This window comes from Pararge aegeria, chromosome 2 (assembly GCF_905163445.1).
Source record: "Pararge aegeria chromosome 2, ilParAegt1.1, whole genome shotgun sequence".
Lineage (NCBI taxonomy): Eukaryota > Metazoa > Arthropoda > Insecta > Lepidoptera > Nymphalidae > Pararge > Pararge aegeria.
Window position 1 is genome coordinate 3,954,000 of NC_053181.1, and position 14,601 is coordinate 3,968,600.

The 14,601-nt window shown below is 35.7% G+C and overlaps 1 protein-coding gene across 1 annotated transcript in view; it reads left to right on the forward strand.

The window, feature by feature from the left end:
- The window catches only part of LOC120631050 (protein scarlet-like), a 64,475-nt gene extending 50,562 nt beyond the window's left edge, over window positions 1-13,913 (forward strand). Inside the window, exons 7-12 of the mRNA XM_039900454.1 lie at window positions 622-832; window positions 1,339-1,367; window positions 1,676-1,781; window positions 2,677-2,907; window positions 9,437-9,572; window positions 11,975-13,913. Coding sequence (XP_039756388.1) covers window positions 622-832; window positions 1,339-1,367; window positions 1,676-1,781; window positions 2,677-2,907; window positions 9,437-9,572; window positions 11,975-12,363 — 1,102 coding nt within the window. The 3' untranslated portion in view covers window positions 12,364-13,913. The remainder of the gene's footprint in view (window positions 1-621; window positions 833-1,338; window positions 1,368-1,675; window positions 1,782-2,676; window positions 2,908-9,436; window positions 9,573-11,974) is intronic.
- Window positions 13,914-14,601: the final 688 nt, after the last annotated feature.

Genomic DNA, 14,601 nt, shown 5'->3' on the forward strand with positions numbered 1-14,601 from the left:
TTAATCCCATTAAAAATTACTATTTGTAGATTTATTGACGTTCATAATAATTAAAAAATATTTGTCAGTCGGTTTTTTTTACAGCAACGACAAATTTTGCTTTAACACAACCAACATTTTTTTTTCATTTTTCAACGTTTAGTGTTGTAAAGACAACATCTAAGGGTATCAGAGCGAAGAATGCGTTAATAGTGTGTTTGGAAGATATGCAAGGATATAAACTGTGAATGCCTGAACAGTTTAAGCTCTAAATCCTTCCCTCATGTGTGTCCAGCTCTGGGACATTAAATGGACCTATGATGTTCCTTTTTTGTTTACTCAAAGCTTCAGTTACATCTGAGTGCAACTCAAACCCGTTATTTTGAAATAAATTAAAACGGAATCAGATAAAAACACATTCTTACTGCGATAAGTGATGTTGAATAGATAAAATGTAAAAGTGTCATCAGAACAAGTTATAAACATAAATCGTAACTTATTTACATGCCCCATTCAAACTAATTTCATTCATTTTAAAACTTAGCCGGACATAATGAGATTTAAAACTTGACGACTGCCCACTGTTTGGACATCACTAGAGTAGTTTTTCATATTCTTTTATTTAAATTTTTGTTCTCGTAGCCTCAACTACAAATGTCCTGTGGGCTTTAATGCAGCGGAGTACTACGTAACTCTACTCGGTGTAGACACAGAGAATGAGATGGACAGTAGAGAGAGGATCAGGCGTATATGCAACGAGTACCAGAGATCACACATCGCAGCGGCAATTGACAGCAGAGTGGGTGATGTTAAAGATGAGATGGAGTATTTTAATGGAGATACAGATGAGAAGGTAAGAACTTTTAATAACGTGATCCAGTAAATATTCAAAAAGTAACATTTCTATAGCCGAAGGGTATATACAGTGTAATTAAACACGCAGTAATTTTTTTTGGCCATAGATAATTTTTAAATATATATTTTGTTAAAATTATTAACAAACTTATAGTGTGGGCAATTTCATCAATATTTATAGAATAATCGGCAAATAACAAGGTTGTTTATTCTTATCACCTAAATGTAACCTTTTTAACAGATTGCAAGATTGTAAATAGTCCAAACAACCTATAATATATCTCTGTGTGGGACTTTTAGTATAAAAGTACGCACTGAATTCATCTTTTAATGGCTAGAGAATGGAAAGCCAGCATGGACAAAACGTCATACTATGATAAATAAATATTGCATAAAGACCCTTTAAATGCTGTATTAACCTTAAAAGAAAGACGAGAAATTTACAGAAATTTTTCTCCTTTGTTGTTAAAAACCTTAAAAACTAATGTTAATTTTTTTTTCTAGAACGTATACTTCGAACGATATTTAACACTGTAAGTACCCATAAAAATTTAAATAATTAATTAACTTATTTATTGGAAACCTTAAAAAAAAACCTTGCTAAGTTTGTTGTGGGCTCTTCTTAGACTAGGGCGCGTTTGGCCCTCCTAGCTTTAACTAGCCTCCTGGCCTCCTCCTTGGTTTAAGTCAACGAATGCAGTTATCGCCATAACTAACATTAGTGTAACATGTTAAATGTATGAAAGCTTTATAAGTGCCTGTAATAAGGTCTGCATGAATAAAATATTTTTGAAATTGAATTTGAATTTAAGAGGGCTATTAACGTTTTGGTTCTTTACAGAGTCAAAGTGAACTACTTCGTCCAATTTTATTGGCTTATGTGGAGAAATATACTGTCAATAAAGCACAATAAATCAATATGGATAGCTGAATTTTTGCTTCTCATGGTAAGGAACACGCTTTCATTAAACTACTGTACTTATTATGTATCAGAAATAAGAAGTCATTTTCGTTGAGTAATTTGAAGGAAGCGGGAAATAGCATTACGCAGATTTTTTAGTGATTTCGGTTGTAAACAAACTAGTATTAAATACTTTTTATCTATTTGAATAAGCTCGCGGTTGACCACAATCTCACCAACTTAAGAGAAAGAGATGTTGTATCATAGATGGAGATGGGGATAGGCAAGAGTTAGAATGAGATGGACAGATGACATCAAACCAGTCGCAGGTAGCCTCTGCATAGCTAGCATGGGCAGGAGACAATTATCTCCCCGGCGAAAGGATAAAAAAATATCTTCTCCCAAAGCTTTATCAACTCTCAGAAGTGGGAATAATACGCAAATAATATATGAGTTATAATAACCGGGAGGTCACATTCTTCTGTACCATGTTTCCCTGCTTTATCAGGTGAACACGTTATTTATATCCCCTGTCAGGGGATATAATCGGGGGATCGTTTTCGTCTCCTACCTGTGCTAGCCCTGTTGAAACCGAACCGCACAATACCGTGGTATTTTGAGCTCCCTTCAATAGACCTATGTCGAGTAGTGGACGTCGACCCGTTGATAAGGTGATGATGGTGAAACGCTTTCCAAAGCGGAAATTTACCCTCGCTATATTTTATTTAATTTATCTGTGTTTTTTTATTTTATGTTTACAATTTTTTTTAATAGAGACGCTTCAATTACTTTGTGTGAGTCGGTAGAACGATGATCACATAGCATGAAAACATTCCCGGTGTCTTATTAAACTTATACGAATTACTATACTACATATGAACTAATTTAAACTCATACGAATTACTATATTACATCTGAACTCTATTAATTGCTTCCACTAGTTTGTCGGGTTTGTAATCTCGATCCCCTACCACGGGCACTTCGAGGAGCTGGATCAACGTGACATCCAAAACGCCGAAGGACTTCTCTACCTCATGATAACGGAGACCATTTTCCTGTTCATCTACGCAGTTTTCATCACATTCCCCAGCGAAGTGCCCGTATTGTTGCGAGAAACGGCAAGCGGGTTGTATTCACCCCTGCCTTACTATTTGTCGAAAATGATATTCTGGGTAAGTGCAATCCATACATAATATAGTTGTTCTGTTTTTTTGTTGGTTTATTTACTGTGGACAGCTCAGCAGGTACCTAAGTCTTCTCGAAATTGAACACATATGTCATGTGCATCTTGGGGAAGGGCATCGATAATTTTATCCTGGAAAACACCATGGAAACCATTTTGAACAAGAAAGAAAAAATAAGTTTTAATTTGAGAAACAGGACAGTTTTAACTAAAGTTACCTACCTATGTATGGTACGGAAATTTGGCAATCTGCATCTTGGAAACTGATACAGGACTTTTGGCCCTTTAAATCCCTAGAAAACAAATGGTTTTTTCACGGTTTTTAAAAATAAAAACAATCAAAACAAACGAAGTCCCAGATAATAATATCACAATAATCAAATATCGTGCAATTATTTTGAACAATGTATGAGTTAAGTCTTGTATTGTCTGCTTTGTTGTGTTGGATAGTGTAACACATGCTCGATACTTGCACTGTTATCAGACGCATCCACTTTCGACTAAGCTCTCGTGTAACTAACGCGTTGCGCTCGAGACTCTGTATTGCGTGTACAATGTATGTTTGTGCATTGATGTGTATGTAATGTTATTAAACAAATATATATAGTGTATATTATATACTATTCACAAACACTATATCCCTTCCTAATGTATAATGCAAATAAATGGAAATTGTGAAAACAGTCCCCGACTATAAAACCTCACTACTAATACAAAGCCGACCAAACAACCAAACGACAATGCAAAAGTTTGTTTTCATCGCGAGTATTCATTATCACTGTATTTTACTCACCTTCTTCACCTTATACTATGAATATAGAAATAGAACTGGTATTAAAAATATTATAGGGTCGGCTCTAGTTACAATCGCCACTTGAGTCTAGGGAGTTGATGGTGTTCGGTGGTAAACTATCAACATCAGTGATTAAAAAACCTTTATCATCATTGTAATGATTCTCTTCTCAGTCGGTTCGCTCTTGTCAGAGCGGTCGTGGTCGAAACTTAAGTGTTGTGACACGCTTGACTATCCGTCGCCACTCCTCTCTGGCAGTTCTCGCACACTCATGTAAGGGGACAGCCACTGCAGCCTTTATTTAGTCGGCCCATCTCATGGGCGATCTTCCGCGTGATCTGGTGCCCTCGATTCTTCCTTGGACAACCAGATGTTTAATGGAGTCGTTGTCTCTACTTGATACTGATTATAATTTATCAAATATACAGTTTAGACATGGCTTAATTTAAGCTTAGACCGTTATTATAAAAACACACACTTTTGGTAATAAAAAACATTTCGGCGCGGCCTTAAATAAGATTCGATAGCAAAAATAGCTAATAAAATTTGCAATAAAAAGATCATTATAGCTTAATCTAAATTACACTCGACTACAGCAATGACTTGCTTAATTTACTGAGCAAACATAGTTATTACATTGATGATAAAAAAAGCTATAAGTAGGTACAATTATTGAGTAAGTACCTATAGTCTTCTTCTATTTTATTTCATTTTTAGTAGGGGTCAGTGGGGATAGAATAAATGAAAAGTGTTAGCAACGTATCATTACGCTGTCTCTCGGTCTGTTAGTACGTCCGTCCATGTGTTGCAAACCTTTAAGGTTTAAACTTATCAGGAACAGTTAAAAGTAAATTATGCCTGTTAGAATTCCACGGCTCTAGGTATACGCAACAAAAAACTTTAGCAAATAAATAAATATAGCAATATAATACACACATGACCATCTAGCCCGAAAGTCAGCGTAGCGTTATGTTATGGGTACTAAGATAACTGATGAATATTTTAATGAATAATATACATACAAAAACTAAAAGGCACGTAAAAACATTTATGTTCATCACACAAACATTTTCCAGTCGTGGGAATCCAACCCACGGCCTTCGACTTTCCTTTGCGCATAAAATCGTTTAATAGTGATGGGCCTAAACAAAAGGGATTTTTTTTCATTTTGATCACACCTAGTGCAGTGATGATGCAGTCTAATTGGTAACGGGCTAACCTGTTACGCTGTGTAACCTATACTCATAATCGGTTTCTACGTGGCACCGTACTGTAACGCTAACGCTTAACGGCACGTCCTTGTAGGTAGGGTGGCCACGGCTGAAGCTTCCAGACTAGACCAGAGAAAATAAAAAAATATAAATTCCCAAATTTCATCTGCCAGCAATCGAACCCGGAACAGCCAAATCAAAACCACAGCATTCACCGCTACACCAGGGAGGTCGTTAAATATGTTTCTTTCCAAGCTACAGAATCCTTAGCGCAAGTCTTACGCGCACTAAGCTGTTTTTTTTAGTTATTTTTTATATACCAAAGAGTATATACTCCAGAAGTCTAGTCGCTAATTATAGTGTATGTGATGCTTGTATTATAAGCGAAGTATTGTTAACCACGAATCTTTAATGGTCTTCCTGCTTTTGGTTTTGCTACTTTAGCTTTTTATGAGATTGCAATATGAACGTCGCACACTGCCACTCAATCCGCAACAGTAACCGGACGCAACGTAACACAGATTAAACCAATTTTCAATTTACTGTAAGAACTTTTTTTATCATGTTACTCAATATCTTATCTAAGTATATTGTTTTTCTTTATTCAAATCCTGTTTATATACATTGCGAAACTGATGAATGATGTATACAGAGTAAGAGGATGGAAACGGGCAATAGCAAAATATTCACAATAAATGGAGTAGCATACAACAATGATGTTACGTGCTAAGGTTATTTAATTTGGAACACCTGATAACTCTTGTAAGACTTTAATCTTCTCTCCATTACAATGTTCCAGAAAATACTTCCAATCACAGGTCAATCGTAGTCCTAAATGGTACCTAGTCGAAATTACTATATTTCAAACTAGTCACATGTATCGCTTCGATGTTCCTTCACTTCGCTCTCAAAGTAGACTACTCAAACTAAGTCGGTCGGATCGAACATCCGCTATTTACATCGCTTCGGAGGCCTAGAACATTCTATTCTCGGCAATCGAAAACAAATGAAGTAAAGGAACGATCTGGAAACGATTTAAAGTTTTAAATCGGCATCGGAATTACATTGTTGCATCTTAGATACTTTTTGCTCGACACGAACACGTTAAAACTTACGCTACGTTCTTGCGCAAATATGAACTAGTATCAAGATTCTTTGTAAAAATACAATACTAACAAATTTATAATATATTACCAAAATATAGAAGTCAGCGGGGATTTGACGCATCGATAAGGTTTAAATAAAGCATACATGAGACGCCTCACGCCATTTACATTACCTATATTGAATTAAATAATAAATATCTTAGTAAAAAAAGTAGTAGTAGTAGTTTTAATTATTCTACTAGACAAGACCTTGTATTTGACACCCATATTGTAGGCATTGTAAATAAAAAAACTGTAATATGACATTTTCTGGTGGCGGCCATCTAGGACTTCATCAAAAATAGCTAAGAACACCACCGACTAATTGACCTGTCAATAAAAAAAAAAAATATATAATTGGTTCATCCGTTTAGTAAATACGATGCCACACACACATATACATGCAACGACACATACACACACACGTCAAATTTATAACACTCCGTAATTATTGCATAGTGGTCTTACGGTATTGAAACAGTATGCGATGAACTTATCAACGTTGAATAAACCAACATCATTTGGAGATATTAATAATATGTTTTGATGGTATATTTGGGAAATTCAAAGTATTTTAAGAAACTGTTTTAACAATGTTTTTATCGTGAATGTCAATAAAACATGCAAACGTTGATAGAGAGTGGCAGTGATCTATAAATAGGTCACGTTTAGTGCGAAAATATTTAAATAGGTTTTTTTTTATCTAGCTGAAATTAGAATAATTAATAGTGCAGTCTATTTCGCATTCGTAATAATTTATGACGAAGATGGCATTCACATTGTCGTAAAGATAAAATAGTTGAGAGTAGCGACGAAATGTCATTATGCGGGTTTAGACCTAGCGTACGGAGGCGAACGAAGGCTAATAAACGAACGTTAACGGTAGCGAAAACGAACGGAGGTGAGCGATAGCGTTTGGCTGTACTCGGCTATGTGCTATTAAATTTTTTTCAAAACTGCAATATATAGTGCAATGCTAAGTTTAATAGAAATTTCCCTGGTAAAAAAAGGTCTACCCTGAAATGGGACCTAAGACACAAATAATGTAATCTTAAAGAACACTTACTTAAAGATTTGTTTTCTTCCAATCATAGATCCTTTTAGACTTACGAAATTGTTTAACGACGGATTATATTTACCCTTGTTTTTGTTCGCCGATCGGCAGTGCTGATTTTAAGTCTATCAGGACACAATAGTGAAGTCAAATGAGCGTGCGTAGACTATCCACGGACCCACTAAATGCGAGTCCGGCGGTCTGACCAAAGCATAACGTGAATGTACGAATAAAATAGTTTAATAGCTTGTTGATGGGTTTTTAATGAAAACTATGCGTCAAACTGTTCGAAATCCAATCTTTTTTTTTATATGTTGAGGATAAAAATACAAATTTTATGATTTTGAAACTTTTTATGAGAAAAATTTTATTAATCACACTCATGTCATCATACTTAATGAGAAGTGCTTACGGTATATCAAAACGAATGAGAAGTAGCTCGACTATCCATATTCTTACCATACTATTTTTTTTATTTTAGTTACTAGTTAGCCCTTGACTACAATCTTATGGTATGTGATGATGCAGTCTAAGATGATAAAGGACTAACCTGTTAAGGGGTATGGCAGTTATATAAAAACCGTATAATACAGTTGGTTTTGAAAATTTGGAGCATCGAGCTGGAGTTCTCCTCGTAAGATTTGTCACATAATTTATAGTTGGTCGCTAGTCATTCTGACCTCCGGGAGTTGAATCCCTACCTACAAACAACCAGCCTAAAAGAAATTTGGTACCAGCATAAAAGTAGTACATGAAAGGGGTAATATCCATAGCAGCGTTTGAACAAGTATCTCAGAAAGGCCTTCTGTACTTTTATTTTAAATGAGTCCGAATTTTTTTGCAACTACTTGTTTCTGGTGTGCTAGAGCATAAATGTAGTATAAATGTTAAGAGCACTATAAATTCCCAAATTGTCCCTGCCGGGAATCGAACCTGGGACATTCAATTTAAAACCAAAGCGCTCACCGCTGCATTAGGGTCTAACCTACGTCTACCCTTTTTAGTATCCAAAACAATTTGATAGACTACGTATAACATAGCTTCGACAGAAAGAAATAGAAAAGTATTTGGGTAACCACAAAAATATAAAAACATAGTAAACTCATAGCGTGTTTTCAACTCGGTAGTCCTCACTCCACACCACTCTGGCCCAGTACGGATTGGTGGACTCTACACGCCTTCGCATGCAGGTTTCCTCACGATGTTATCCTTCAACGTTAAAGCAAGTGATATTATAATTACTTAAAGCGCACATAACTTAGAAAAGTTAAAGGTGCGTGCTGGGATTTGAACTCGGCACCCCGAAAGTGAAACCGAAGGCCTAACCACTGGGCTATCACCGCTTCAATAATACTACAACACCTTTAAATTAATAATACATTTTAAGGTCACATTACTGTATACACATTAGAAGCAATAGTTATACTAAATATCCTAAACTTTTTAGAATGTATCGCCAAAACTACATTCTATAGCTCTACAGCCGATACACGAAGCAATAACGCGCATTTATACTTAGCTAATTTCCGTAGCAGATTCGTAGCACATACAATTCGCAGATTTAAAATATTAGTAAAATCACTTTCGCAAATACACGTTCAGTATTCGTGAAACATGTACGATTTTTTCATTATGTTCAGACATACAGTTTCGCTGACTGACCTCGGCTTTCGCGGGAGATATATTATTGCACTGAGCAAAAGGTGCACTATCTAATTCTTCGCGACCGGAATAGGATAGGTGCAGGAGAAATACCACAATCCCAAAGGGAAAGATTTTATGCATAACTTGATATCCTTGAAATGAGGATCGTAATTTTCTGGTAAGAAAGAGGTTCAACAATATTAAAATTAAAGTCAGCAATCTGAACTTTGAATAAATATATGTGATTTAGATGGAACCTAAACGTACTAAATATGGCATTCTCATGGATCAAGGGCAGATACAACGCTTTTCCAGAGTAGAGATAATTGAAAACGTGCGAGCATAGCCACGTTTTCAATTATCTCTACTCTTTACTAGTATTTTTTTTTAGGAATAGACAGAGATTCAGAGATAGTGGGTAGACATAACTCTGTCGTGGCGCGTTTGCTAGCCCAACTGGCTTTATGGCCTCTTAAAAACAGACCTCTTCCAGTTCGTAAACAAAACCTCATGTGAATAAAACGATATACGATCTACAAACATTTTGTTGATACAACGCCTCAGCTTGATGTACGCCTATCAAACTATTGTTCTAATATCTATATCCTAGGTTCTCTCGCGATAAAGAGGATATTACAACAGTAGAATTTTAACAGAACCATTCTTTGCAGATACCACGAGCAGTCATCGAACCAGTTCTATTCGTGACCCTCGTATTCAACGTCGCCGGTCTTCAAGGTGGCTTTATGAACTGGCTGGGAATGTGTTTCGTCTGCATACTCTGCGCTAACTTCGCCAATGCATATGGTAATTTATTATTTCTATATCTAACGCAAATACTGTTGCCTTTAGCTAAGGTTCGATCAAAGCGTCCAAACAGAGTGCGTGGCGACATATACACAATCACAAGACGTGCGGATACTTTGCAGGCGGCAGGATATAATTATAAAAATTAAAAAAATGTAAATGTAAAATTATAAAAATGTATATTCTCCCACAGCTTTATCAACTCCCAGAGCACTGGCATTCTGGCACAAGTGGAAATAATATCCAAATAATATATGTGTAATAAAAAACAAAGGTAAAGTTCACCTATTCTATGTTCCCGTGCCGGGGATGTGATCGAGGATATAATTATTGTATTCAGCCCGTGCTAGCCGCAGGTAGGACGGAATTTTGCACACCACCCTAAACACAGATTGCTCTTCTTGGAAACTATGTTTCTTTTAAATATTCCATTGTTCTGGCCAGTTCGATAAGTATCGTACAGTATCGTTATTCTGTGTACCGCGTGGAGACAGGTGTCTTGCCACCAGTAATTAGTTATTAAAATCCCCCACATTGCAGTACATTGATTAATTATAGTACATTATTTAGTGTACCCCATTAATATACTATTATACACGAGGCATACTACGACAATACACACATCGCCATCTAGCCCCAAAGTAAGCGTAGCTTGTGTTATGGGTACTAAGCTGATAATTATTTTTTTATGTAAAAATACACATAAATACTTATAATATACAGATAACCTTGTGTTATGGGTACTAAGCTAGCTGATGAATATTTTTTTTATAAATAAAATACACATAAATACTTATAATACAGATAAACACCCAGACACTGAAAAACATACATTTTCCAGTTGTGGGAATCGAACCCACGGCCATGGACTCAGAAAGCAGGGTCGCTGCCCACTGCGCCAGTCGGCCGTATTAAAAGAAGCCAGCAAGCAGCAGTAGGAATGTTTCGGATTGTTGACAAATCATAGGGTTCATTCACACTGGAGTGACGTAGCACGATTACTATGTGACGGGAGAATTTGATAGATCTCAATCACATAATTGACACATTTGTGCTTGAGATCTATCTCAAGCACAAATGTTTGTGTGATGAACATCAATTTTTTTCAGTGTCTGGGTGTTTATCTGTATAATATAAGTATTTATGTATATTATTCATAAAAATATCAGTCATCTTAGTACCCATAACACAAGCTACGCTTACTTTGGAACTAGATGGCGATGTGTGTATTGTCGTAGTATATTTATATTTATTTATTAATAAGAATTAGCAGTCCGAACCGGTGGTAGAGTCACAACAGACGGCAGATTTGACTTTCAAAGAAGAGTCAGGACCATGCATGCCTGCTGTAATTGAAGGATTTGTATTTACTATGGATGCTACTTCTAAATATGACAGTACGAGCGAGTATGAGCATTATTCTTGACGAACGAAATTGTTTTTTATCTCGAAATCGTACCTTTGGAATGAATTAAACAGTAAGCTTTGTTTTGATGAAACAATGTGCTTTGTTTCTGGCTTCATCACTAACCTGAATTTAATCTTGACATAGAGGTAGTTTTTCTAGACCGTGACAAGAAACAAATCCCGCGGGATATTTAAAAAAAAAAGCATGGGCAAAGTCACAGTTCCAGGCTAGGCTTTTGTAGGTGGCTAAGAGTTTCGTCGTGGAATATTCCTCAATCATAATCAAGATATAACTCGTAGGACATCCAATATATTTATTGCCATAATTATTTGAATGCCATTAATAAATTAATGAAAATTAGCATAATACAACAATTGAATACCTACTCATGATAATGGTGTGAAAATTAGGCAGTAGCATGTTACAAGAAGACTGAAACTTCCTTTTAGGGTTACTCAACTCGAGGACCGGGAACGGGTCGGTTTATAAAAAAAAATGAAGATACATAAAAAAGTTTTACGTACTTATGTAGAATCTTTTTATTTTGTATAAAATATAGCTATCAGTGATAGTTAGATATCGCTGTCTCTTTGCCCCGTAATCGAAAAGAAAAGAACTTGAACACAAAATGTTCTATTCGGGACACTTATCTATCCGAGCTGAAGACGAGTCTTGACATTGAAGTCGAGGATTTTACTCAGATACTCATAATTTTCGAGTGACGAATAGCTATATCGTATGTAAAATTTACCTGTTGTTGTTGTATTTTAAAGCTTTAATTCGTGCTCAGTTCTCTAGGTGGATCGTTTGTGAACTAAAAACAGTACAGAACTTTAAACTCTAATTGTAGCAAGATAAGATTAATTTTACTTTGACGTTATGGTGTTTCGCTAATCGAAAACGACTCTACGATAGCGGGCGTTCAATACCAAGGTGTTCATTAAGATGTATTAAGAGGCAACGATGGAATTTTGTAAGTGTATTTTTTTTCTAGGTTCATTCCTGTCAGCAGTGTTCGACAAAATGGAGACAGCAGCACTAGTCTCCGTTCCATACGACCTGATAGGAACGATGTTCTCCGGAATCTATCTGAACTTGGCGAGCGCTTCGCCATATGTGTCGTGGCTCAAATACGTATCGGCTTTCTACTACGGCGTCGAGACGATATCAATAATCCAATGGGAATCAATTGACACTATTAACTGCGTCAACATAAAGGGAATGCCGTGTATCAAAACTGGGGCAGATGTCCTTAGAAGATTTGGGTATGTGGAAGATAATTTCTGGAGGAACTGTATATGTATGACGGTTATGTACTTTGTGGCGCATCTAATAGCGTTCATTATGGTCGTGAAGAGGAGTAGGGGCACGCCCGTGTATTAGGTTCAAATTGTATTGATAAGTATTTATTGTGTTCACTAACATGTAATATCATTATGTCTCACACTCGTTGTTCACAAACATTACTATGAAGCTTCACAGTGTTTTCGAACGCACTGGGTTGGTTTCAGTAGTTTATTATTGTGAGATAAGGCATGTACCCAGCAATGGGGCAGTAATGGTTTGAGTATTTAACTTAAAGCATATTTTACTAAAAAGTCCGCGAAAACAAGATAAATCTGTATTGTGCAATTTATAATTATTTTATCTTTATATACAACGCTAAACAGATCTTCCAAAATGTATTTTCTACGCAATCTTCATTCCGACCGAAGCATCCTCAAGGTATGTTTACTTTACAATAAACAATTGAATAGAATATAATATAATTGTATTGTTCACTGTTTATACATAGAAAGGTCTAGAAAAGCATTCAAAACAGTATAACCCACAGCCGGGCGTACAGTTATAGTTTAAAAAATCTAAGTATAATCACAATGTAGAATCAATGTTAAAAATATATATTGCTAAATTACGTAACGGAGCAAAACGTGCGTAGAGAATAAATTCACGAAGATCTGTGAAGTGAAGGGTTTGTTTTACTAAAAGATGCAATTGAGCAATTTGATGGCATATACATTATAGCCCTTATTCTTTTTCACATTCAACAGATTTGACACATTCGTAACTGCAATTGTTGACGTCATATTATACAGATTTTGCTTGTAGTTAAGTTTAACGTTGTGAATTATTCGCGCATTGTTACGAATCACCATATCAGTGTCATACATTCCGTGATCGTCTTGTTATATCGTAAGTTGAAAATGTTTCTTGATACAGTCCACATTAAAGGTATTCGCATACAATATCGACCGTAAACCGACTCTAATCAAATTAGTGCGTGGAAAAGTAAGCATTATGACGTGTGGCATTAGGTAAGTTTTTATAAAAATTGTGAAAATGGTCGCCCCCGACTGGACCACCTGCGTAATTTCTAACCATCTTCAGCTCTCTTCACATTCGTTCACAACGCGTTGTCAGTTCGTTGAAACTGCTTTAACCGAGCGCTGACGTGGTAGGAGTGACCGTCCGACCGATGCTTAGCTATCGACTGCAGCCCTAGTACAAGTTTTGCTCACTCGCAATCGACGAGTCGTTTTCGCATATCAAACTGTATACCGTCAAAGTAAAATGGGATTTTATATCACTCTTTTAGAGTCGCAACTCTTGTACATTATCTGAGGTGTATTTTACAAACCCAAAAAATCTAAGGGATAGGGCCAAAAGCCCTGGATTAATAACTGTAGGCAAATCTGAACTTTAATTTCTTATGAATAAAATCCATTTTACTGTGTTATTAAGGGATTGGATAACGTGCGAACAAATCTTGTGCTAGGGGTATTGGTTGAAGAAGTGGTATCCACTTATTGAAGACTCGTGGCCCACTTTTCCACGGCAGGACTATGGTCTAGTAAACCACTATATGACAGTGAATTGAACCGGTGTTCAAACGGTTTTGAAACGCTATTGAGTAGATAAATGAGCGAAGGCCCTATCGGTATATTTAGGGACTTGTCATTTTATTTTTTTGTTGAAATAATTATATTTGGTTTTTTCGTTAATTTTAAAACCTAGTTGTAATTTGAGAACATGCATTTCAATTATTGTGAACGTATTATAGTTGTTTTTTTTCAAATCCTACTAAAAACGTTTAATATTTCCAATTTTCGATATCGCCTCGTAACGCAATCGCTAATGCGTAAATCTCTTGACTAATGAGAAGTAGGTATAAAGGTACCTTGTACTAAGGTTCAGGTAGTCAAGGTACTCTTCAAGATGCTACTTCTTTTAGTCAGACTATGCCAACGAAATGATTACTAATAATTTGGACTTAAATAAAGAAAAACTAATTAAAGCCTTTATACAGCTGTTATAAAGTTTTAGCTGTTCATGTTAATTAGACAGTGGACTGTAACAAGAGCAAAATTAGCCAATTTTTGTTTATATTTTAAGCATTAACTTTGTATAGTAATTAAGTTTACGTAAAAGTGTTTTTCAGCACATAAGTATTTGGAGTTCGAAGTTATCCAATATTACTAGTAATTAATTAGACAGAGGACAATTGCACATATTATTTTCATTGTTATGTGAGATAAGTACGATAATTTCTGTATTTTTATACGAATAAAAATAAGTTTATTAAAAAGTTTTTTTTTTTTTTTATTCGACCTACTTGCTGTG